This window comes from Pituophis catenifer, unplaced genomic scaffold (assembly GCF_029215685.1).
Source record: "Pituophis catenifer annectens isolate HBS135680 unplaced genomic scaffold, rPitCat1.0.hap2 SCAF_2, whole genome shotgun sequence".
In the NCBI taxonomy this organism is placed as follows: domain Eukaryota; kingdom Metazoa; phylum Chordata; class Lepidosauria; order Squamata; family Colubridae; genus Pituophis; species Pituophis catenifer.
In genome coordinates this window covers 149,052,783-149,079,574 of record NW_027256882.1, presented here as the reverse complement: position 1 = coordinate 149,079,574, position 26,792 = coordinate 149,052,783, and the positions used below count along the sequence as shown (strand labels likewise).

General features: G+C 41.3%; 1 protein-coding gene across 1 annotated transcript; it reads right to left on the bottom strand.

Moving 5' to 3' along the window:
* Nucleotides 1-1,421: 1,421 nt before the first annotated feature.
* On the bottom strand, nt 1,422-26,476 carry TROAP (trophinin associated protein). Its single transcript, XM_070934781.1, has 16 exons — nt 26,303-26,476; nt 24,674-24,836; nt 23,177-23,334; nt 20,549-20,630; nt 20,261-20,349; nt 16,549-16,664; nt 15,720-15,760; nt 13,403-13,560; nt 12,743-12,833; nt 12,519-12,643; nt 8,854-8,913; nt 7,960-8,034; nt 6,936-7,034; nt 5,894-6,212; nt 3,723-3,895; nt 1,422-1,620 (listed from the first exon to the last, which is right to left on the bottom strand). Exons 1-16 carry the CDS (start codon nt 26,474-26,476, stop codon nt 1,549-1,551), a joined length of 1,995 nt encoding a protein of 664 aa, XP_070790882.1. The 3' UTR covers nt 1,422-1,548.
* Nucleotides 26,477-26,792: the final 316 nt, after the last annotated feature.

The following is a 26,792-nucleotide window of genomic DNA, read 5'->3' as shown; positions in this document are numbered from 1 at the left end:
GCATTTGTCGGGAACAAACACTGAATTCATGGAGTCTTGTGTGCCTTTGCCGTTTCCTGGACTTCTTGCTTTGTTCCTTTGCTTCCTGGATTAATTGACTTATTCCCTTGCCCTGCTGGATTTCTTGTTTACAGCTGTTGTGCTCACAGTGTTGTGCTGGACTACTTGCAGCCAGAGGCGGCTGCAAGGTGTCTCTCTGTGTGTGTGTCATCACTTTGCTCTGGAACTTGCCAGAAACATGGGAGCGTTTGGAGAACATTTTGAGCAATAAAAGGGTGGTTTGAACTGTCAACTGACTGTTGCCTCTGTGCCATGCCCCAGGTCATCACACCTGGTCTACTTTATAGAGCTGACATCGCTAGGCGCACCCTAGAAGAAAGGTTCATCTGGATTATTTTCAAACATAGGTCACACCTACTCATGTTAGATTTTCCAGCAGTCTTTTATATCATCACATTATCTTCCTGGACATTTGTAGGAATTGGGAATTGGAGAGACAGTGCTTCCATACCTCCTTTAGTGGATGGTTCCAATTGGTGGGAGGAAGCATTGATGTCAGCACAAGACCTCCCTCCCTATGGATCTTTTCTTTTCAGAGCTGTTATGTACCATTTGTACTTAATATTTACCTCAAAACTGCTGGGAGAAGTCATCTACCATGTCAGACTATGATATCATCAATATGTTGATGATACGCAACCGTACATCACTATCCTAGCCACATAAAATGCCATCATCTTGTTGAGCACTTGGAGCTTGGATGGGACAAACTGATGAATGATGAAGTTGCCATTTGTCGAATGTGGTTTCTTGATTTGGCTCCCATGAGGGACCAGGTCCATGACTTGAGGATCTCCTCATGCATTTACAGCCAGGGCTGGATGAGCAGCTGGAAACCATTCCCCAGCTTTGGCTGTTGGATGACAGCTACCTGAGAAGGATTTTGCAACAATAATATTGTGCTTTGTCACTATGTAATTTAACTTCAGGTAGTCCTCACTTACCGTTTCATTCAGTGGCTGTTCAACGGTATGACAGTGCTGAAAAAAATAACTTTACAACCAATGTAGAAGAAGAAATGGAGGTAGAAAAGATTGGCTATTGGTCTTTATTTTTCTATTTTTCTATTTCAGTACAGGTACTGTTATTAGCCCACAAAATGTGTAAACCAAAGTTTTATTCCTTTCATACAGTAGTTACCTATGATCAGACCCCTACCTCCCCTAACAAACACAGTGAGATGTGTAGAAAGTAACAAAATCTGTCAAGGCAAGGCTATTTCACAGGATGACTTTATTAAAATATCTTCTAAAGTCATATCATTTATTTTTTAGAAAAAAAAAACCCAGAGCAACTCTTTTACAGTTACTTTATTTTTTTAAAAAAAATTGTTTACAATTAATGTTATTGTATCCTGGAAAATGCAGCACCGTCTTGTAATTCCATGTCACAATGGCTTTTGCAGCTTTTTCTCCTTCCCTTTCAACTATTGCCAAACACTTCTGTCTCCCATTGGCCAACCCCAAAACAGAGGCACGGCTCCTTTTTTCAGGAAAGTGGGGTCCTTTCTTCCTCTGAAGGTGGGGAAAGAGGTGCAGATGCCAAGATGGGTGTAAAGTGCTGATTAGAGAGAGAGAGAGAGAGCAAACGTTTTAGCAAAGATATATATTCATTGGCCATTATCAAGCTTCTAACAATATCTGATCAAGAACGTCTCCTGAAGTGGGATGACAACTGCTACATCTCTAAGGACTAAGCTTATTCCTTAGCCGCAGAAGAAAAGCAGTTCCAGATAACTTTTTGAAAGTGCTACATTACCAAAGTGGTAATTACTATGGGATAGAAAAGTATTTCTAAAAATTATAAAAGGAAAAATCCACAAATGTGTCTCACGAAGAAAAAAAAACTGTTAGAAAATTCAACCCTTTATTATTATTACTCAAAGCGGCGAACATATCCAACATAGCTCCTTCTTATATTTTCCCCACAACAACAACCTTGTGAAGTTAATTGGCCTGAGAAAGAGTGACTGGCTCAAGGTCCCCCAGCCAGCTTTTATGTCTAAAGCAGGACTTGAACTCATGGTCCCTTGCTTTCTTGCCTGGTACCTGGGGCCCAAACTGGTTCTCTTGCTTGCCCCGCTGTCCAAAAAAAAAAAAGACTAATTCTGGATATATAAGACACGGCACCAAATCAGCTACAGATTTTAGTAATTTACACACAAACTACATGAATGCCTTGATAAGCTTCAAGTAAAGGGAATACAGACAAGAAAAAGATGAACAATCTTGACCAACAACAAGCTGAACTACAATGCCAGTGGCCACCATTTCAGTCCAGGCAAACACAGCAATTAAAATGTCAGCAGTTTAATGGCAATCCGGTCTAAGTAGAAAAGTGCAAGCATATACCCTTTTGTTTGAAGAATGAGCCTGTCTTGAAATAAAGGTTAATATAAAGCTATTGGTTGCCACAGAAAGCAGCTTAGAACATGCCTTCCCTATGATAAGAATGTTCTGGTATGCCCCTGCTCTGCCCTCAGCAGACCTGCACATTTTGGAGCCCCTAATTCTACAAGAGAGACGTACTTCTGGCATCTCACTTTTTCTCAGAAATAAATCCTTTTAAACCTAAAAATTATTTTATTGTATTTTATTAAATTTATATGACACTGTTAAGCGACTCTGGACGGCTTACAATTCTAATAAAAAACAAAGGTACAAAACAATAAAACAAATTTTAAATCCATAGAGATTAAATATTTTTTTAAAAAACAAAATGCTACAGGGTGCAGCAGGGATCTTCTTCCTAACCCAGGGGTCAGCAACCTGTGGCTCTGGAGCCGCATGTGGCTCTTTCATCCGACTGCTGCGGCTCCCTGTCGCTCAAAATATGCAACACAACTGCCAATATGTGACACCCAGCGATGCACAATTTATTAAGCTTTTCGACCCACAGAAGGCCAACCATGGATAAATCCAAGAAAAGAAAAGTTTCAGAAGAAAACAGAATCTTTAATTCAACTATATATGCTAGTTTTGTGGCTGCTCAGGAAATATTCAGGCACGGGAAGAGTTTTGTGGCTCCCGGTGTTTTCTTTTCTATGGGAAATGGGTCCAAATGGCTCTCTGAGTGTTTAAGGTTGCCGACCCCCTGTCCTAACCTAATGATCACCTCCAACATGGAACATTCCCATCAGGCAGAGCCAGGTTTTGACCTCTCACAGTAGGCCAAGAAACGGGGGGGGGGGGGGGGGGAATTGCATCTCATGTGTAAAATACCTCATGTTAGGCAGCACATTCAGTTCAAAATTGTGGGAACATGCATAAAAAGTTCAGCCCGCTTTATATATGCATCCCGCTGCAGATCCTCTGAATTTAGCCACTGAATTTGGGCAAACAAGCAAATAGATTCACCCTTGCAAACCATACGCCCTGAGTCTTCAGAGAGGGGCGGCATATAAATTTAATTAATTAAATTAAATTAAATTAATACAGAGTAGAACATTTTTTTTTCATGTGGGAAAATGGCAGCATAGCCCATCATACATAAATGCATGAGGGGAAACGATTGGCATCCCTTGAGCTACAGCATACTTTCAAAGAACAACATGTATCATTCTTTCAACTAAATATTTTCTGTAAACATCAGGAGTTGCTTTTGGCTTATGTAACCTTGACTTGCTGCTCACCCAACACATCGGCAAGCTAAGTCCATCTTACCATGGTATCGTGAGTGTTCAGCATTTTTGCTACCGGCTCTTGGCACCGATGTGCTGAGGGCTGAGCCAGGGAGGCAAGGCGAGAAGTGTAGAAGGCACATTCATCATTTAGGCAGGCTTCGTGGAAACGAAGGGGGGCAGTGCGGAGATGATCCAACCGTTGTTTTGCGAGACCTACGGGGGCAAACAGAAGAAGGCATGGACACAGGCTGATTATAGACAGTTTTTTGGTACTTCCTGACTCTGCTACACTCCTGGTGAATTGCAGGTTCCTGGGTTACTGTTCTTCTGGCTACTTTCTGGTCTATCATCTCTCTCTTATGGAGATCCATTTAAAGCCCCCATATTAGATTTGTAAGACACTTTCCCAATGCATTCTTCTTCGTTCTCATAGGAACAAAATATATCTTGCCAGGAATCCCTCATTTCAGAAAAGCATCCCATTTTCTTTCTTTCTTTTTTTTATTGAGTTTTATGTTGAATTGTAATGATTTTGCTTATTTAGCATCCCATTTTCAAGCATTTCTGTTGTCATTGCATGCATAACTAGTTGTTCACTTCCAGAATTTTCTCCCATTTTCCTGGGCCAGGTCTTTTGAGAAAATACCTTTTGTGCCCTCAATTTCTTCACAACACTTCAGAGTCCCTTGAGGTGCTTTCAAGGATCCTTCTGGCCTTATGATTTGTTCTCACAGGAAACAGTGGAGAAAGGATACCTGTCAGTAGACTTAAAGGCTATAGGGAGTCCTTCTGTCACACTGCCAATGTATGCCTCAGAAGACAGCCTGCTCTTGACAGATTGTCCAGCCGGTACTGCTTCAGTATTCTCGGCGGGTTTCTCCAGTCATCCGTGGAAAGGGGGTATTTGGTTGGCAATCTTTAATCTTTAGTTAAAACTTTGTTTTTATCCTATGGAACTAGCTCTAACAATCTCTGGCCAACTTCAGTTGTTCTAAAAGTAGACCTTAAGATATAAACTGAAGACCTATGACCTATCTGCAGAGGTTTTGCTGTCCATGGACTATGATCAAGTCAGGACACTTCTTAAATAGCAAGTCTCAGATACTGAAAAGTGCTATGAGCTGACTTTCAACAAGAAGCTCTAGAGCAGGAGCCTCCAAATTTGACAACGTTAAGACTTGTGGATTTCAACTCCCAGAATTCCTCAGCCAGCCATTTTGGAGTCCCATGCTCTAGAGCAGCGGTTCTCAACCTGGGGGTCGCCAAAGCCCTCTCTCACCCCCCCCACGCCTTCACTCACCCTCACTCTCTGCTCTGTGTGTTTTTAATTATTGCTATTTATTCATATTTGTTCTCTTTTATTCTTTAAAGTTTAACAATTCATTCTTTATCTTAATATCTTTAATTTGTTTGGGGTTGGCTTTCTTCCCTTTCATCTTTTTTATTGTACAGCAATCTTTCTCCTCAAACCTACCACCTCTCTCTTTTCTTTCCTTCTTACTTTCTCTTCCTCCCCCTCTTCTTCTCCTCTCTACTTCCTCTTCCTTTCCCCTTCTCCTCCTCTCTTCCTCCCTCTCTCTCCTACTCTAATTTCCCTTCCCTTCCTTCATCCCTCTCTATTGCTGTATCCTTTTATGCATATGGACTACTCAGAGGGCTGAAAAAGTTATTTTTGACTGGTCCTCGCACTTTTGACCAGATCTCGAATTTACGACTATCCTCACATTTTACGTTCATCATGGTGAAAAGAAGCAGTTGTGAAATGAGTGACATAGTTGTTAAGAATGCTGCATGGGCATAAATGTGAGGATGGTCATAAGTGTGAGGACCAGTCAAAAGTGCGAGGACCTGTCAGAAATGACTTTTTTCAGCCCTCTGAGTAGTCCCTATACACATAGCCATGGCCACCCGGTCACATGACCAGCTAGCCACGCCCATCCAGTCACATGATCTCCAAGCCACGCCCACAAAATAAGCCACGCCCACAGAACTGGTAGTAAAAAAATTTAGAACCCACCCCTGGTTGGGGGTCACCACAACATGAGGAACTATATTAAAGGGTCGCGGCATTAGGAAGGTTGAGAACCACTGCTCTAGAGCTTGTTGTTGTTGCAGATGGAAGTCCAGAGCCACCAAAATATCTCACTTCCTTAAAAATGCCTATCCACCACTACTAAAGACCTTTTCTTCAAGCTGTCTTTCCTGCCTCACCTGTACTCATCGCACTGGATGAAGGGCAGATGACTTCTTGCGGGGAGCGTCTGGGGCAGACGTGCAGCTGGCTGGAAGTGGTGAGGGTGGTGCAAGGTGCAGGGGTAACAGCCACATTATTCAAGTCTGTAGCCTGTTCACACAAGCTTGGCTTAGGATCCTGGGGTGGTGTAGAAGATAGTTCAGGCTCAGAAGCCTCCGGAGTTGGTAAGCTGTGAACCGTCAAGCGCTTGTGCAATTTCTTAAGTGAGGGGGCTTCCTCATAATCAATGTCACCGTCCATCTCCTCCTGCAAGAGCTTGGCGAGGAACTCAATACGCTGGAGGGAGAAGAATGCAAAGAACTGTGAGGAAAAAAGGTGTCCCAAGCCAGAATCCACAGGAAACATAGTTCATCTGAACTATGACATGGCTCCACCTCATCTGCACTCGACTTGTTTCTCCGTATCAGAGGCAGACGAGCTGCTGTTCCCCGCAGAGGACCTACGGAGCTTGCTACTATACAATATAGCAGCCCCAACCACCCTGTACCATCCCTGCCACCGCACTGCCTATTGCTTTCAGAGAGCCAACTACTGGTGACTCAGCAGGTGTGAACCCATGGAGTCTTTGTGGAAACCACACAGAAGTGTTTGTTGACGCCTTCTCCTGGGAAATTTGCTCAACTTCCACATCTGCAACCTGCAGCCCTTGGAGCCCTGTAGGTATTAGGCAGCTCCTGACAAGGTCCATCCCTGTGTCAAGATTTCTACCATCAGCTGAGGCGGCCATTGCTTGTTTCTTGTCTCTTTCATAACCACCCTCTTCTACAAGTTTAACATAACCACCACGCATCACTTTTGGGAGCTATTCTGGGGGTCTGGGCCAAGCCTGTGGGGGAAAGACCACAGGTTTACAGCCACCCCCCAATAAACCCCACTTCTGTAATCTCAGACTTGCAATCAACACATGGCACGTTCCCCATTTAAGACTCATTTCTGCAAAAAATCAAACAAACAAACCCACCACAATTTGACTCCCACTCCCAAGACTCCCTTGCCTACCTGAAGCTTTCCCATTTCTTTGCTAATCGCAGGAGCGGCTGGCACTTTCTTCACCGATGCTGCCATTTCCTCATCAAAAAGACGCACAGCTATTTTCCCCTGTGTGTGTGTGTGGATAGGGAAAAGTCACATATCACTTCCTCTGAAACACATCCTACCAAAAGTCTGTCAAGAACAGGCAGAAGAAACATGAGGAAGATTTTCTCCCTGGTCCATTTTTGGCTGGGCAATGATTTCCTGGCCCCAGCAAGCATCCTAGCATGGCTGCTGTATTTTCATCAGGCCTGCCAAATTAACTTGGTTCCATTTATTATTATTTCTGGTTTTACAAAAATGCAGTTTTTAGGAACAATCCTTTTTTTTTAAGCCAGAAAGGCCTTCATAATAAATTATTGTAGACCACATTTAGCTTATAAAAATGTACACACTGAGATTAAAATGCTATATTTAACAAGTTTAGTTTTCGATCAGAAATGATGTTTATGAAGAATTTTATAATTTGCAACAACAAAGTTAAAAGAGTAAACAAGAAATGATACACCCTAAAATGCAAGCTATGCTCTATCAGCCTCCTATATATACACTAATATAGTATACAGTAACATGATTATCTCTAAGTAAAATGAACTAACTAATTCTAATCAAGAATTATCTGGTCAGGCTTCCAGAAAAACTTAAAGGAACATCTATGTATCTGGTATCTGTGACATATTTTATAATAATAAAGCTTTAGAGATAGTCCTCAACTTACAATCATAGGGATGCTGCAAAGGTCGCAACTGTGAAAAATGGTCACAATTTCAATGCCGTTGTAACTTTGAACGGTCACTAAACAAACTGTTGTAAGTCGAGGACTACCTGTACTTGTGGCAGATACAAATAAGAAAAATTGCTGAACTGTTCAAGGAACTTCGGGCCATGCGTTAGAAGGACTGAATGCCCTGTGACCTGAGGGACACAAGTCCTCATTATAGATATATTGTCTTACCTGTGCAATACCATTGTTTGCCATAGGAACACTTACCCAGGGCACAGGTGCGTCTTCCTCCTTGGAGTCAATAGCTCCCATCTGTCCAGTGACTCTGTCTAACAGTTTGACCTGAGAAGAACAATTACAGGACAGAAATGAATGGCTCTTTATCTACCAGTTCTTAGTAAGACATGGCAACTTACTCAAATTTCTTTAAAACCAAAATTTTGAGAATACATCCACAGCCAGAATGCTTACATTTGCCAAAAGGTGAAGCGTCCAAATGATAAAATCACTCTGCATCTACTAACTCTGAACCCAAGCAACCATAATGAGAATCAAATTATGGGAATCAATTATTTGATGTGGAAGATATATAGAGACAGATAATTATTATTTGATAAATGTTTTTTTAACTTGTGAAACAACCAGAGTCATGGGAAATAGGATGGCATACAAATTTAATTATAAATAAAGTAATAAAAAATACTACTTCCCCAAAGAAAACTAATTCTTCTTACAGAAACATGTACCAGCTGATATGTACACTGCCACAAGATCATACATACCAATACCTGAGCATCCATCCATGGGTATCTGCCAGGGTCCAAATGAACATGCATCTGACACCCATCAGAAAAGTGATGTGGCTTATATACTTGCATCAAATATTATGATGCCAGCTGGTAATGGCAAAATCCGTATGATGATGTCATGATGCATCTCCATTTTGATACTGTGGCTTGTAATAGACACCCAAGTTTAGAAAAAATGCTAAATTGCGTTCTTGTGACATCAAGATTAATCTAGGTTTGCCTCCTCTCTAACATGTGGAATAGAGGAAGCTGGACCAGCTTGTGAGCCAGACTCTCCCTGGCTATAAGAAGCAGAATTAGACAGTTGCCTAGTTTTCCGCTGCTATGCCTTTTTAAAGTGATGGGTACCTACCCTTTTGTCCGTGGTACAGGCAGTACGAGGTATTCGGTGACGTGTCCAGGTCGTGCGACGCTGATCCAATATAAGAGAAAAGTATTCAGAGAATGATTGAATGGAATCACAGAGAACTGCAAGACAATACTTCAAAAGGGGCAGATCTAACCGGGGGGGGGGCTCATTATTCAATGATAATGGCACATTTAGCATGCATCCAATTATGGCACTGCAGAAATGCTGCTAGTCAGAGGAAACAGTTCTGAGTAAGAGCGACCATCTTAGGACATCTTAAAATCTTTTACTGTCTTTTGCCTTCCCCTTTAGAGATGATAGCTTCAACAGTAAAAGATGAGGCATATCACTTTCCATTTGATATACAGGTAATCCTTGACCTACAACCACAGGAATTTCTGTTGCAAGTCGAGTCAGGTCTAATTTTATGAAATTTTCATGACCGCTGTGGAAGCTAATCATGTGGTTGTGAACCAAATCCAGCAATCATTAAGCAAACCCAGCTTCTCCAAAGGGCTTTTTTTTTTTTGCTAAAAATTGGCAAAAATATATATATAAATGTTACAAATCATGGTCTAAGGACCACAGGACACTGCAACCAGTCGTAAATATGAGCTTGTGGGATCACATGATCGTGGGAATGATGTGAGTAAAGGTTGTAAGTCACTTTTTCCATTGAAACTTTGAACCATAGTTAATTGGATGGTCATAAATCAGGATTAACTGTACACAACTAATTGAAAATATAATAAGACTTTTCCCATGAAGAAACTAAAATATTTGGGCCTGTCACTAAAAGCAACAAGGCTAATCTGGTATCATTGAGCAAGTGACATCACTAAAATGTCACCATCTTCCACCTGCTGATACCTACAAACCTTTTAAAGGTGAGTGTAAGTAAAAAAGAACGTAAAGATAATAATTCTAGGACTTCCGGGTTGGCTCCGCAGCGCCATTGACGGTCTTTTTAGACCGCCGCCCCCGTGATTCCGTTGAGCCGTTCTGACAGCGTTAATCAGCTGTCAAACGGCTTGAAAATCTCCCCTTCGGGAAAAGAAGGGGAGGAGAGCAGGTGGGTGAGGGTAGAGCTCCCCGAAAACCCCTGGATTAATTCCAGGGGTTAGGAGGGTGAGAGCTCCCCTTTCAGCCTACTGAAGCTCCGGATCCGGGGGGACTCTGTTTTTTTTTACAGAGCTAGGCGTTGCGTCCAATTTCTGCTGTCGAACAGAAGATTAAATGATTTCAAAAAAGCAGGCGGAACAGAAGCAGGAGGACAAGTTTTTTGCAAGTATAATACTTAACTCCGGGGATACAATGTTTCTAATTGGATTTTCTGAGCTGGAAGTTAAGATGGCGTTTCTTTGTTGCGATTTTAAAACTGAAAGTTAGAAAGGAAAGTCTTTGCTAATAGACTCGTGCTCAGAGACTGGCTTTAAGTTGCTGGAATAGATTTTGAAGAGCTGTTTGGGAAAAGATTATTTCGTTTGGTATTGCTGAAAGCTGCTCAAAAGGATGGCTCTGACTTTATGATTTTATGGTTGTGGGAAGAAAGAAAATTTCTTTAAAATAAAATGGCTTCTAAGAAAGGAGATCTTGAAAGTGCTGGATGCTATTTGGAGGTGTCAGAAACGAAACAGTTGTCTGATTTACAGAGTTATAAGGATTTTGATGCAGAACTTACAGAATTTATAAAAGAAGCCATGAATAATCATACTGCAGCTATAAGTAACCAAATAGCAATTCTTAAAGGGATAACAACAGAAATGACTGAGGAAACAAAAACAACTACGGAGCATGATGACAATTCAGGAGATATTGCAGCAGAGAGGGTGGAAGAATCTTCTCAAGAATTTTCGAGCTTACTCTCTGCTCTTTTCGGAAAAATTGATAGAATCTTTCAAAATTATGACTTGGTTTGGAAAAAAGTAGTAAATGACCAGGTTTTCGAAGTTTCAGAAGATGAAGGAGATTTGTCAGTGGCATCTATACATTTAATAGAAAAGAAACAACTGAACTTTTTTTCACAAACTCTTGATAAACTTTGGTTTTACAGACGAAGGAATGAACTGATTTATATAAGCATGAAGAGGCGATTTGGGGGCTCTAAATCAGAGGAAACTTTCTTAAAAAGGGGACAATCTTTGCAGTTATATCAACCTCAAATTAAAATGAAAAACCTCCTCAAAATAGAAGTAGGAGGGATGCAGAAAGACTGGAAAAAATATAAAAAGAAAGCAAGAATGGAAGATTAACCTTTTCTTTTGGCTTTGTAGTTGTTCTATTCATGGTTAAAAATGATTATGTTTTAGGTGTTATAACTGCTGAGGGGGAAAAAGTATAAAGTTAAATATTGATTCTTAAATATGATGTATTAATGGTTGATTAATCCTTTTTGGTTTTCTAGTTTATGTATTAATGGTTAATTATGTTGATGATCATCTTTCAAATTTTAAAAGTTGGAGGGAGGAATAATGAAGGGGGAAATTTAGAAACTTAAAAAATGTAGAAATTTAATTAGTGAATATCTAAGGTTTATTTTTTGTTATGAGATTTCAAAATAAGAAAGCAAGAATGGAAGATTAATTTTTTCTTTTGGCTTTGCAGTTGTTTTACTCATGGTTAAAAATGATTATGTTTTAGGTGTTATAACTACTGAGGGGGAAAAAGTATAAAGTTGAATATTGATTTTTAAATATGATGTATTAATGGTTGATTAATCTTTTTTGGTTTTCTAGTTAATGTACTAATGGTTAATTATAAAAATGTAGAAATTTAATTAGTGAATATCTAAGGTTTATTTTTTGTTATGAGATTTTAAAATATCTGAACTTTGAGAAAAGTAGGAGGGGGAAAAATGTTTTTAGGTTTGAATGTTTAATATTTGTTAATGGTTTTAAAATTCTTAGAGTTATTGGATTACATGTTATTTTGTGTCTATAAAAAGGGAGGTTGATGAAATTGTAAAAGGGGAGTTAAGGGGTCTTGGGAGTTATTAAATCTTGCAGTTAGCTAGTTTATTTTAGCGAATGTTTGGTGAAATCTATGCCCTGTTTTTGTTCTGGGAAGTCGGGGGTGGGGGGTGGTGAGGAGGGGTTGAAGATTGAGTTTACCAAATTGATTTTTTTTCTTTTTTTCTGATGATAGTTTGAATGATTGTTTATACTGTATACTTGTTTGATCAGAAAATAAAAACTTTTTTATTAAAAAAAAAAAATAATAATTCTACAGATACGTCTATATGCATTCTAGGGGCAATGCATACAAATTGTGAATTACAAATCCCAGCAGTCTCACTCAGTGTAATAAGCGGTGAGGGATGGTGAGACTTACAGTTCAGGAAGCTCCGATGGGCCACAAGTTCCCGCCCACAATAGAGAAGCAAGGAGACACGTTTGGTTTCAAGAGAAAGAGGGCTTTATGGATTAAAAGCCATCAATGTTGAATTATGCCTGAACAAACCAGAAACTAGCAAACATTATTAATATGAGCCCGGAGTGGACATGCACATCTTACATATGGGCCAAAGTACTAAAGGATATTTTTGTCTCCAAGAACCCAGCAGTGCTAAACATATCCAGGTTTATCAACCATCAAGTTATTATCAAGAACTAGCTAGATGTTAGGGATACAGTTCAGACATTCTCAAGTACATGGCCTCAAGTACGAACCAAGGATTGAGAGTTAGTAATAGGAACTCTTCTGGCTAGTCCATAAGGTGAGCATTCAGCATTGGAACACCTTCCAAATGGGGTATTTGTTCGCTGGACTCCAGAAGCTTCCAACTTCTCTAGACCTGCAAAACAGGCAAGGCAGAAGTTAAAAAATCAGAGAGATGCAGACATGAAGAAGCTCCAAAATTGAAATGAAGTTCCAACTGCTCTGTAAATGGTACCTTTAGGGCCTGGAGTGGTACGGCAGGGCACACGACCATACTTCCCTGCTGACATAGTCATGCGGGGCTGGGACAGAGAGGGACCTTCTCCCTACGGACAGGAAACAAAGTCAGTGCACAACAGCCACCGCAGGCAAAAGCTCCTCCTCATAGGTTGGAACCTACTTAGCAACCCATCGACAACTGCAGGTAGTCCTCGACTTATGACCACAATCGAGCCCCAAATTTCCATTGTTAAGCGAGACATTTGTTAAGTGGGTTTTGTCCCATTTTACGATCTTTCTTGCCACAGCAGTTAAGTCAATCGCTACAGTTATTAAGTGAATCTGGCTTCCCCCGTTGACTTTGCTTGTCAGAAGGGAATCGTGTGACCCCGGGACACGGCAGCCGCCATAAATATAAGCCAGTTGCCAGGCTTCTGAATTTTGATCACATGACCCTAGGGGATGCTGCAATGGTATAAGTGCGAAAAGTGCTCATTAGTCACTTTTTTTCAGTGCCATTGTAACTTTTGAATGGTCACCAAACGAACTGTTGTAAGTCGAGGACTTACCTGTAGACAGCAGGGTTAGGAGAAGGCACAAGGTGTGCATATGCAAGACAGGTGTCCTCCTTCATCTCGGATTACCGAGGGAAACCAAGAGATCTGATGTTCCTCACCTGCATTTGGTCGCACTTTACTGACTGTTTCCGAGCATCTTTCAGCGGTACCCGCTGGGCCAGGCTCACTTTGCCTGTGGCTCCAAAGTCGGAGTGACTCAAGCCTATGTTCAAAAGGATGCTTGCTTTTGCTGCTGGGTCTGGCGTGAACTCTTCCTCTGTAAGGATAAAAGATAAGGAGTGCCACTAAATCATCTTGAATTGAACTGCAGATAATCCTTGGGTTATTTTATTTATTTTATTTTATTTTTATTAAATTTCTATACCGCCCTTCTCCCGAAGGACTCAGGGCGGTGAACAGCCAAAAAATAAAACACAGAAATACAAAATTTAAAATAGATTAAAACAGATTAAACAATTTGGCTAAATTTTAAAATATCCCATGATTAAACAAATTAAAATTAATATTTAAAATTCAAATTTTAAAATTTTAAAAAGGAGAAGATTTAGGCCAGGCCAGCTTGATGAAATAAAAACGTTTTAAGCGTGCGACGGAAGGTGCGCAGATCCGGGATCCTCTGTATCTCCGGGGGGAGCTCGTTCCAGATCGTAGGTGCCCCCACAGAGAAGGCTCTCCCCCTAGGGGCCGCCAGTCGACATTGTTTGGCCGACGGCACCCGGAGGAGTCCCTCTCTATGGAAGCGTACTGGCCGGTGGGAGGCTATTGGTGGTAGCAGGTGGTCCCGTAGCTAATCAGGTCCTAAGCCATGGAGCGCTTTAAAGGTGGTAACCAGAACCTTGAAGCGCACTCGGAAGACCACCGGGAGCCAGTGCAGCTCGCGCAGGAGAGGTGTTACATGGGAGCTCCACGTTGCTCCCATAACTACCCGCGCGGCCGCACTCTGCACCAGTTGGAGCCTCCGAGTGACCTAATTTGTACCACTTTCTAAGCAAAATGGCCATTAAGTAAAACAGCATGTGGCTCAGGGGTGCCATTCAGCAGGTTCTGACAGGTTCTGGAGAACCGGTAGTGGAAATTTTGAGTAGTTCAGAGAACCGGCAAATACCACCTCTGGCTGACCCCAGAGGAGGGTGGGAATAGAGATTTTGCAATATCCTTCCCCCAGGAGTTAACTGAATCCGACTTCCTCACTGACTTTGCTTGTCAGAAGGTCGCAAAAGGTGATCACATGACCATGGGACACTGCAACCGTCATAAATATGAATCCGTTGCCAGGTGTCTGAATTTTGATCACATGACCATGGGACGCTGCAAGGTGGTAAGTGTGAAAAACCGTCATACGTTACTTTTCTCAGTGCCATTGTAACTTCGAATGGTCACTAAATGAACTATGCTATACCATCTTGAGATAATTTTGAGGAATGTTATTCCATATGAATGCTCTAGGTGCTGAGCAGGTCAGGTTTTTTTATATGGTGACAAAATGGGCTACAAAACAAGTGTCCGATGAAGGCAAGAACTGGGTTGAAATGTTACTGAAAGATAAACAAACTATACTGTTTGACCTACACCAGGGGTGTCAAACTCAAGGCCTGTGGGCCACATCTGGCCTGCAAGATGTTTAGATCTGGCCCGCGGGGCCGCCCTGGAAACAGCAAAGGACCAGCCCACAGTGCCTTTGCCACCAAAAATGGAGCTCAGGAGGCCACTCCGTTTTTGCTGGCAGAGGGTTGCAGGGGGCCATCACAGCTGAAAACGGAGTTTGGGAGCCCATTTTTTCTGGAAGAGTTCTTGGGCCATCACCAATATGAGTGACGTCAAGCTGGCCATGCCCCCTGCCCACGCCCCCAAGGTCAAATACAACCTGGATGCGGCCCTCAATGAAATTGAGTTTGACACCCCTGATCTACACTATCTGATTGATTTGCTCTCTCTCACCAATATTGATAGACATAAGGAGGGCAAGTTTAGCTATACTACAAAATAAAAAAAGAGAATAGAATCTTCCACATGGCTCTAGATCAGGGGTGTCAAACCAGCGATGAAATCTACTTACCTTCACTACCAGTTCGGGAACAGGAGCGTGCAGGAATGTGTGCCTGCTATGTACGCGCATGCCTCTTCTGCACATGCACAGATGATAAAAAAAGGGATGTAGTGACGTCCCGGCGGGTGGGCTGAGCCTCCCGCCACTGGTGCTACCAGTTCGGCAAACTGGATAGAACCAGGGGGGCGGGATTTCATCACTGTGTCAACCATGCTTGCATTGTGGGCCATATCGTGACATATCGCAATGTTTTTTGCCTTTGAGGAGCTGGGATGGGCGTGGCCTGTGCAGGCCGTATCCGGCCCGTGGGCCGCCAGTTTGACAAGGCTGCTCTAGACTCAATCATAGAGAAGAAAGCAGTCGCTCACCTTTCCCAGAGGTTCCTGTGATTTCCTTCCTGCCAACTGAGCTGTTCAGGAGCAAAAGCAACAGAAAGTTAACAATCATCAGAACTAGTGTGGATTTATGTGGCAATTCCTAATGCAAGGAAAGGGAGGGCAAAGATGGGAGTTTAAAAACTCTTTTTTCCTTATTACTGAAAAGGTGAAAATACCTTCCTCCTCTCTGAGGTGCAAAAAACACTCATTTAAAAACCTGCAATGAAAAACTATGTAATTCAGAATAAATTACTCAACATTCATAATTAGATTAAGCCACGCTGAGCCCAGTGTGGTAACTCAGTCACCAAAAAACCATACAGGTAGTCCTCGATTTGCGATCACAATTGGGACTAGACAGTAATAAGTCAAGGCATGCACATGACCAGACCTGATTTTACAACTATTTTTATAGCAACTGTTAAACGGATCACTCAGTAAGTCTGAATCCATTCTCCAAAATGGGTATTATTTTTTTTTTGCTGGAAACTGGCAAAAAATATCACAAGTTGTGATCACATGACCACTGGACATTACAACCGCTCCAGAATGTAAGCTGGTTGCCAAGTACTCGAAATAGGGTCATGTGACTGTGGGAGGGTTACGCAGCGTGTCATTTTAAGATGGCCAGAAGTGTTTTGCAAGCTGTAAAGTACAATGGCTGAGGCCACAGTAACTGCAAATGGTTATTAAGCGAACGGTCATAAGTTGAGGACTACCTGTAGCAAACGGAGCCACCAAGGCTTTTATTTACTACAAATCATAATCCACCCACCCAAACCCGAACAAATCACAAGGGAAAATTTGGCCATTTTCTCACCTTTGTGTTGACAGCTTGCCCCCAGCAACGTTGCTCGGCTGTTTTGCCTCCAGACTGGACGCTGAACTGTCCTCTTCCACGGTCCCCGTGGGCTGGTTGGCCTTTGCCATCTCCACCTGACACAAATGACAAATGCTAGAGCCACAGGGCAGCAACTCCTCAGCGCAACTCCATTAGGCAGCAGGAAACCCAAGGTAGGGAAGAAAATGAAGATGATTACCTATAAAGCCCTACATGGCTTAGGCCCGGGGTATCTGGCGGATCACCTGCAGCCAGCAACAGCTCCCCATTGCCCGGTGCACTCACACAGAGAGGGCCTACTTGGGGTTCCGTCGGCCAAGCAATGTCGGCTGACGGCCCCCAGAGAGTGAGCCTTCTCTGTAGGCGCACCTACCCTCTGGAATCAGCTCCCCTTGGAGCTCCAGGTGGCCCCTGACCTTCGCTCTTTCCGCCGTGACCTTAAAACATGGTTGTTTCACCAGGTTGGCCTGGACTGAAGGTGTTTTAATGGGAATTTTAGATTCTTTTATTGTTTGAATTTTAATTTGGACTTGTTGCTTATTGCTGTGAGCCGCCCTGAGTCCTTGTGGAGAAAGGGCAGCTTATAAGTCCAATAAATAAATAAGTAAGTAAGTAAGTAAGTAAGTAAGTAAGTAAGTAAGTAAGTAAGTAAATAAGTAAGTAGATTGTGATGTTTATGAACATTCTCAGTCATCCAGGTCATGGTTATCCCAAAGGTGCTTTTTTTCCCAAGAAGCAACTGGACTTTCTGGTTTTTCTTTGAAGACGTTTCGCTTCTAGAAGCTTCTTGGATGAGAAGCGAAACGTCTTCAAAGAAAAACCAGAAAGTCCAGTTGCTTCTTGGGAAAAAAAGCACTTTTGGGACAAGTAGATCAAGACCACACATGGCAGACAGACAGGACTAAGGAAAAAGAAACCCTAGATATAAAAATGGCAGTCCCCATAATAATGTCCAGAACAAACAGGTAGCATATTTGTGTGTGGCAACACAGGGTTGACACAAACACATACAAAGTATGAATAGGAATATGTGCATGTGATGGTGCATACATACAGGTAGTCCTTGCTTAAGGACTATTTGTTTAGTGAACTTTTGAAATCACGACAGCTCTGCGAAAAAAGTGACTTATAAGTAGTCCTCACATTTATGACCAATGCAGCTTCCCCACCATTTTGTGATTGCGATCTGGGCATTTGGTAGTTGGCTTGCCAGTCATGTTATCCCTATTTGCGATCTTCCAGCTGGTTCGGGTAGCAAAGCCACTGGGGAAGCCGGTAGGAGGTTGCAATTCAGTCGCATGATGTCTGGCTTAGCAATTGTGGGTGGCCTGCTTAACTGTGGCAGAAAAAGGTCGTAAAACTGGGTGCAGTCATGTGATGCCTCCCTTAACAAAGCCAAGTATCATCAGAGGCAGCTCAACCAGAAATACCTTCTGAACAGCTGGCTTTACCAGAGGATGCCATAAGTGCACCAGGTGAGCAGAAAGGAGATCACGGCAGAGGAAATCTGTGAGGTTATTTGCCAGGCAACAGGGTAAACATTCTGATTAGCAATAGTTGGCTGCAGAGACTCGGTCACCTATGTTCTCTTTGCTGGAAACAATGTCTGGCTGGTGTGTGGTCCCTTGTGTATGAATTTAATGCTTGAACTTTATAGACTCCTGGGCTGGCTGACAACCTTCAGCCAGCTCTTCAACCTTGGACCAACTTTGGGCAGCTCTTCTGTATGTTCCTCTTTGAAAACACGCTTTGCAAGGCAAGGCTTTGCCTCTTTTGACATTCCTGGCTACATTGCTAGCTCTGTTGCCTGAAAACAAAACTGGTCATTTCAGCCCGAGGCTGAAACCTAAAGGACAGTGGGTATATAGGATATATATACTGTTAGGAGATGGCTATTGTCTAACTAGTTGGTCAGGCAATATATAAACTATCAATACATGTTTGTCAAAAGGTATTAAATTGCTTTAAGACTGTATTGCATCATCCTGTATCCTGATTGGCTAAGCTCTGTAGCCAATGTACTTAAGGGGAAGCCTGAATCAGGGCTTGTGAACACTACACCATTTTATCTGCTTATTTGCTGTTACTCTCTACCTGTTCTCTCTGCATGATCACTGTTTGATCATTGCTACTTGTTGCTTTCTACTATTTATTGAATGTTTTAATACTGAACTTGTTCCTGTTTGAAACTCAAGAAGAACTGTTTTATTGTGAAATGACAACAACTGGTAAGAAGACTTTGTACTTGGAATATCCCTGAATTGGTATTTTTAACTATCGCCTTATCTGTGTATGACTTGGATTGTTACTGGACTTTGCTTTACTTTTTTCTAAAAGTAAAAGACTACCACAACTCAGTGTGTCAGTATATTAACTGTGGTTATTCACTCTCAGCCACTTTCATGTGCATACTCAAGGGGTACTCTGCTCAATAACATCAGTTACGAGCCAAGAATATCCTTAACATATACTGTATATATAGGTTATGTGTGTACATGTATACGTACAGATGGATAGATATATATACACATACACATAGTTCCCAAGCATTCCCTATAGAGGGACACTATGGCATCACTGAAGTTTGAAGAGCTGGGAGGAAGTTATATAGAAAGCTTTTAGTTTGTAAGCTGGCCAGAGTTGCTGAGAGGGAGTGGGCAACTAAAATAATTAAATTAAATTAAATTAAATTAAATTAAATTAAATTAAATTAAATTAAATTAAATTAAATTAAATTAAATTAAATTAAATTAAATTAAATTAAATTAAATTAAATTAAATTAAATTAAATTAAATTATTAAATTAAATTAAATTAAATTAAATAATAAAATAAAAAATAAATTAAAAAATTAAAAAAAAACCAAAACAAAATTGTAAGTAACACTTTAAAACCAAATTAAGGCTTCTACAGATAGTCCTTGACTTATGACCAGTCTCTTAATGACTCTTCAAAGTTACAACAGACCTCAAAAAAAAGTTACTTACGGCCCATCCTTGAAATTACGAGATGCGATACCACCTCCACAGTCATGTGATTGTATTTTGGGCACTTGGTAACCGGCTTGCATTTACAATCCTTTGCAACAACCCACAATCATGTGTTCAAGTTTTGTGAATTTTTTTGTTTTTCAAAAAAAAAAAAAAAAATGCCTAAGCTGGATTCAGAATTACTTGATTTGCTTAACAACCAAATTAGTCACGTAACAACTATAGCAACTTGCTTAATGACCCTCATAAAAGCAGTCATGAAATAGAAATCCGTCACCCAATCACAAGTCTGGTCACAATGCCTTACAACCAAAGTTCTGAGCTCAGTTGTGATAATAAGTCAAGGACTACCTATACACCATTTTTCATTCTTCTTAATGGAAAGGCTTACCTCTGATTATACCTCGGTTTCTCCAGAGTTTGCAACTAAATTATGGTAATACTGTTTTTGAAAACTGCCTGAACTGGCCCATTTCTGATATCAAGGGCCAGAGATTTACAGGTGCAGAGAAAGTAAAGAACTTTATAATACTGTGTCCTAACACTGACTGGGATTTTCGTTTACTCTTACTAAATGAAAGCTCTGTTAGTTGTACTACAGAGCCTGATGCTGACCATTCAACATCCTTACTTTAAAGGGTGGTGGTTTTTTGGTGTTTTTTTGCTGGTGTTTCCACATGCAAAAGAAAATCAACTACCTACCCCGGGCTTCCAATTCTTGAGTGTGGTTGACAATGTTTTAAGTTGTTGAGTATTTAAGCCAAGGCTCAAAGACTGTGGGCGGTCCATATCTGGGAAGGGACAAGAAAAAAAAATCAAATGGATGATACAGCACCAGTGGTTTCAGAACAATTTTCCAACACCCGTAAAGCATGGTCTTCAAATATTTCAAAACCCCAGTTAATTGTATCATGAGAACGTTGTGAATAAATCTTAAGACAGTGACTGAAGCCTGTTTTCCCAAAAAGGGAAATCCAGATTAAGTCATACCTGTTGAAGCAGACGTAGAGATATGGGACATGCGAAAAGGGTTCATCGTAGGAGTCTCTGTACCCAGGGAGCTATAGGCATTCTACAGAGAGAGAACACATATCCACATTCAATTTTTAAAATACAATGCTTGGATGCTGGGTACTTCTAGTATTTATTTATTAAACAAATTTATACAGATAGTTCTCAATGTACAACGATTCATTTAGTGACCGTTCAAAGTTACAACACTGAAAACATTGACTTGCAACCAGTCCTCACACTTACAACCATTGCAAGGTCATATGATCAAAATTTGGGCACTTGGCAATCAGCATGTGTTTAGGACAGATGCGGCATCCCGGGATTATGTGATTGCCATTTGCAACTTTCCCAGATGGCTTTTGACAAGCAAAGTCAATGGGGAAAGCCAGACTCACTTAACAACTGCGTGATTCACTTAACAGCTGCCATGGCTCATTTAACAACCCTGGGAAAAAGAAGATAGCAAAATTGGATGTGACTCACTTAACCACCTTGCTTGCTTAACCCTGGTCTCAACTGTGATCATAAGGAAAAGATTGCCTTTATAAACAAGGTGACTCTGAAAAGCTTACAAAATTAAAAGTCCATAGTACAGAAACCCATTAACACACTCCCTCACAGTGGCAACAAACACAATCAAATCAGCCACTTGATTGGCTCCATGTCAACATGGGGTCCTGAATAATCTCATGTTCAGGCTCTTTTGGAAAAATAAAAGGAGGGGGCCAAACTTATCTCCAGGGAATATTTCACAGGAAGGGAGCCACCTCTGAAAAGGCCATGGTTCTGAGGACTGAGGACTTTCTTTATGTAGCTAAGCCTACCTTTTCCCCTGTTCCAGCCACAAAGATATTTTTTTTCTAGGTTTATGAAAACGGAAAGCAGAATCCACAAAGAAAACAAAACATGCATGCAGTTTGGATGGGCTGAATCCTTTCCCAGTAAACAGAATACTTATCTATTAATTTCATTTGTTATGTCCACTCACTCCAGTAGACTCTGGGAGGCTTACTAAATCCAATTACACAGCTGAAATATTTAAAAGCATCAAAAACATAAAACAAGACAGCCCAGACTAAAAGCAATACAATAGAAATCTGACAAGGCCCCCACAAACATAATAGCATTTTGTGAGATGGGCAGCTACATAAATCAATTTAATAAATAAAATGAAAATAAAACCAGCCTGGGAACAAAGCCAGGTTTTAAAGGCCATCCGGAAGCCTGGTAGAGTGGCTCCATTCACATCACTGTGGGATGTTGTTCCAGAGGGCAGGGGCTGCGGCAGAGAAGGCATATTTCTTTGGTCCCATAAAGAGACAATGTTTAATAAAGGGGACTTGAAGTGTACCCACTCTGTGTGAAAAATACTAGGCAGGCAAAATACCAGACAGACAATTGGAGATAGGCAGTCCCTCAGATAGCCAGGCCTGATGCCATGAAGGGCTTTATAGGTAATAAACAATGCCTTGAATTGCTCCTAAAAGTCAATTACCAAGCATAGTGAAAAGACTGTTACTGCTCATATCGTTGCATTTTGAACCAGCAAAGATGGTCTTGAAGAATAGCCCTGAGCAGAATTCACTGGAATAGTTCAATCCTAAAACGAGCAAAGCTACTGTATTGGTGAACATACTGAGCTAGAAACCAGGAGACAATGAATTCTAGTTCCGCATTAAGCAAGTAAAGCCTGCTGGGTGACCAGCTGAACCCACCTCACAGGGTTATTGTGGGGAAAATAGGATGAGGAAAGAGTGTTAGGTATGAGTCACAGCCATTCTATCTTTTTCAGAATTGAGCTAAAGTCAATTCTCCATCCAGAGCCAAACAACCTCCAGGCAGAACATCAACAGCTTCACTTGTGCAATCCAGGGTGGAAAAATATAAGTGTGTGTGTGTGTGTGTGTGTGTGTGCTAATTCTAGAATTATGCATGCACACTATAACTGGGTTCACACATCATGCTATATTAAAAGAAAAATTGTTTGGCTTTAGCATTACATGTTATGAAAACCAAGCTGATGGTTAATCAATAATCATGACAATGTATGAACCAAATTAGGAATTATTGCATTTGTACATCATTCCCAAATGATATTGTGCTGGAACTAGAACTTTTACAAACATCCCATACCCAAAGGGGAGAAAAAGGGTAAGGTTAAGGTAATATATCACCAGATGATCATCCCAAAGGTGCTTTTTCAAAATGCAACTGAACTTTTGTTTTTCCTTGAAGACGTTTTGCTTCTCATCCAAGAAGTTTCTTCAGTTCTGAAGTCTTCTGAAGTCAGAACTGAAGAAGCTTCTTGAATGTGAAGTGAAATGTCTTCATTGAAAAACAAGGTCCAGTTGCCTTTTGAAAAAGCACCTTTGGGACAACCATGACCTGGATGACTGAGAATCTCCATAGACATCTCCAGATGATGATTATCATATTTTCTCTGTTGAACCATAACAACAATTAAGGGTCATCATTAGTTTTGAACTACTGCATAAAGAAATAAGTGCCTGACTGGATATCTGCACTGCCCCATTTTAACTCAGTAAACCAGAACACGCAAAACAAGTGAGCCCAGCAGAATTCTTGCCCATGATGGAGACTTACCCCAGCGCTGGTTAAGCATGCTCTCTTCCCTTTCAGAGGAACTCGCTGGGCTAGGCTGGGCTTGTGAGCTACACTCACCATCTGGTGAGTCAGCCCCGTGTTAGATAGTATGCTGGCAAGAGCTTCTGGGTCAGACACAAACTCGTCTGAGTTCACTTCTGCAAAAAAAAAATGGGGATTTGCATTAGCCACACAGTTAAATAATTGTGTTCGGGAGGAAAAGGCCTCAAGCAATTAATTATACCAAATACCAAGAAAAGAGTCCCTAAAATCTGCACCATTTTTCCCAAGCTGGACTCAAACACAGGGTTAGAACTAGGTTTTTAAAAAATCTTTCATCTCCAATTGAAAACCGAAGGGGATCAAATCAAATCTATTATGGTTAAAGAGCAGCAGAAAGTGAGATAATTTATCCATGCAAAAAATCTAATTTCAAGACTGATCTGGATAATTTAAAGCAGTTGACACACAGCAGCAGTGGATTCGGAGGTGGTATTTAGCAGGTTCTGACCAATTCTGGAGAACCGGTAGTGGAAATTTTGAGTAGTTCGGAGAACAGGTAAATACCACCTCTGACTGGCCCCGCCCCCATCTATTCTCTGCCTCCTGAGTCCCAGCTGATCAGGAGGAAATGGGGATTTTGCAGTATCCTTCCCCTGCCATGCCTACCAAGCCACACACCCACAGAACTGGTAGTAAAAAAAATTGAATCCCACCTATGGATTCATCCATAACACCAAGCCATATGTGAAGCTACCATTATCACTTAGTGTTAGTTACAAACCAGTCCTCATTTTTAAAAAAATATCCTAGTACTGCATTATATGCTGTTGTTTCAAACTACTATCACCAATCATTGTTATGATTAACCACAATTCCACACAGCCCAACAAGCCATGGATTATCAAGTACAGGAACACAGATCCTGAGGCCAGGCTCTTCTTGAAATATGCAGGTATCATTTGGCACTGCAAAAGGACGTTTGTGACTCACAAAACTTTGCTGAAGATATAACTTCCATAATTCCCTGTGCCTGTGTCAGTGGGAGTTGAAATTTAACAATACCATTCCCTAACTTAAAGTTACTAGTCCATCACATCCAAAGTTAGCTGCCTACAATGCCTAAGCAGAGCCAAAATTCTATCAAGTGATGGCTCATTCAATCAAGTTAAAAAATGATGTACAAAAACTGATCCATCTCAATAAATAAATAGACTTGCTTGCCACCCATCTCATCTAGAGCCAACTCTAATTGGCTTACAAACATTAAAGCCAATAAAACATTGCAGCAATAAATAGTACAGTGATAATTTACAATTAAAAGATGGGGAGGAAGGGAGCAGGATGCACACGACAGTGAGGCGGAATCTTGTCTTAATCCATTAGCCACCTCCAGTGTGATGCGCTCCCATTGGGGCTCAGGCCAACTGGCAGAGCCAGGCCTTTAGCCCCTTATGGAAGCTCAGGAGGATGAGTGCAGAACAATAATCTTTATACCTTTGCCATGAGACACATCACCTTTATTCCTACAACCAGAGGTGGTTAACTGCATGTCTGATAAGGGTTCTCTTGTTGGGGTCTTGGGAGGTAACCCAGCTGCCAATTCCAGGACTGGATTGGAATGAGCCAGTTCGCAAGTCCTTGCTTTGGAAGAACATGGCTGCAGAGAAAACAAGAGGATTAAACTCAGGCTGCTACTGTCTTCCTACAAAAACATTCCCTAGTGGTAACCTAGTTAGAGAAGAGCAGAATCAGTGTGAAGCCAGGTTCCCCGCTCCCATATAGGTGGCCCTTCTACTCCAAGCACAGTATCCTTCAGTGAACAACTGAGGCCTGAAACAAAACCCCAAAAGGAGTGTCCCAAGCACCATTTATTTAATTACATTGATAGCCCACCCCATTCCCAGCAGACTCTCATTCATCTATAACTATAGAGCAAATGTGTGTTTATATGTATCTATACACACACAAATTAAATTATTATTTTGTATAAATTTCTCATCTGGAAAAAAAATCATATCCACAATTAGCAATGTACAGTAACACTGTTATTAATAATGGCTAAAGATGTACAAAGCAGCATTTTTACTTAATACAATCACCCTGCTCCAAATGTTGGACAGAAACAGCACCATGACATTGAAAGAAAAGCACTCTGCATGGACGACCTCAAATGGCACTTGGAAATAGCAATCTGCCTTCCCAACAGCCTTCTCTAGAAACAGATTTGGACACACGTCTACCATCATTGAGTCAGAGATGGCTTCTTGAGGAACTAGCAGTGTAATTACCATCTCACTCAAAGGTTCATTGACTATATCATAGATCTGATTGCACACACCACCTTCCAGACACCCTTAACTACCAGGAGAGGCATTGACCTAAATGCCAGGTAGATGAGTTAACAGTCTTAAAAATCCTGTTAATTTCTGGGTGAAACATCCCAGGTAACAGGACAGAATGGTGCCTTAATTAGTTTGCATGGAGTCCTAATATGGGCTCCTACCCATGTTTTTACTTCATCTTTCTTCAGTGGTTCTCTAGGTGCATCTTGCCATTTCATTCCCTGGAGCTTCTTAGAAGTCCAGGGAGCCCCATGAGAGGTCAAATAGAAGCAATCCAATCCCTTCATTATCTACCAATTTGAATTCTGGGTCCAGGCAGGATTGGTTTCAAACAACGGCTCAACCTTCCCTATGAATAGCCTGACCCAGATTCCCAGCATATTATCTCCCTGTCAGAATTGATGTGAAGCTATGAAGAGGTGCCTTCCTTCAACTGAGCTTTCAATGTGGCTCCCCAAAGGGAAGCATGTATGAAGCTAATGGTTTGGGTAATGAAATGTCCACAAGAAAACTTTCAAGCTCAGTGAGCATCAAGAATTCTTCATTTCAACCCTGAGTTACAAATATTCTCCTTTATTGTATATTAGTTTTTGGTTATCACTTTTTGGGTTTTTTGGACTGGGCCAGTTTATAGTACATACACTTACCAGAACTATTTTGAACAGGGCAGCCTTGTAGAATTGATTCATAAGGAAACATACAGCTAAGTACCAAAACAAACAGAAGCAGAAACTTAAAACCACACAAGCCTAAATCAAAAGCGAGTCCATCATGTTCACACCTGTGGCTGGGATTGTCTCCACTCTGGAGGATGTCTGCTTTTGGAAAGCAGCGGGATCTTGCTGCTGCTCAAAGTGCCTGCAGCCAGCAAAGTGTTTTCCTTCCAACTTGGTTTGTCAGGGGTCTTCGGAAAGGGCAACAACACTTGTTGGTTTTCCTTTCCTACTGGAGCCATTTAGGATCCTGTCTGCCTGGGTTTGCACCTACATCAAAAGCAAGCAAGCAAGCAAGCACTGCAGCAATTACCAAGGTGGAATACAATGCGAGTAGTCCAATATGCCTCCCCACCCCCCCTTGTAGTTTCTCGTTTATTCGCTGTGCATTTTGGTTTACATCCACTGTCATTAGCACTTGACAGTCAAGTACACCTCCCCTAATCCCAGCAGTTTTATGCCAAGTCCGTAGAACAGACTAATATACTAAAAGATCCTGATTTGCTTAGAGCAGGGGTCTCTAACCTTGGCAGTTTTTAAGCCTGGTGGACTTTTAAG

Excerpts from the sequence above, each read along its gene's own strand:
- TROAP (XM_070934781.1), bottom strand. The coding sequence starts at position 26,476 with ATGGCTCCAGTAGGAAAGGAAAACCAACAAGTGTTGTTGCCCTTTCCG. Across the intron at positions 15,761-16,548 it reads GGCAAGCTGTCAACACAAAG|CTCAGTTGGCAGGAAGGAAA; the intron begins GTGAGAAAATGG and ends GCTCCTGAACAG. Across the intron at positions 8,914-12,518 it reads TTACTAACTCTCAATCCTTG|CGTCGCACGACCTGGACACG; the intron begins GTTCGTACTTGA and ends ATATTGGATCAG.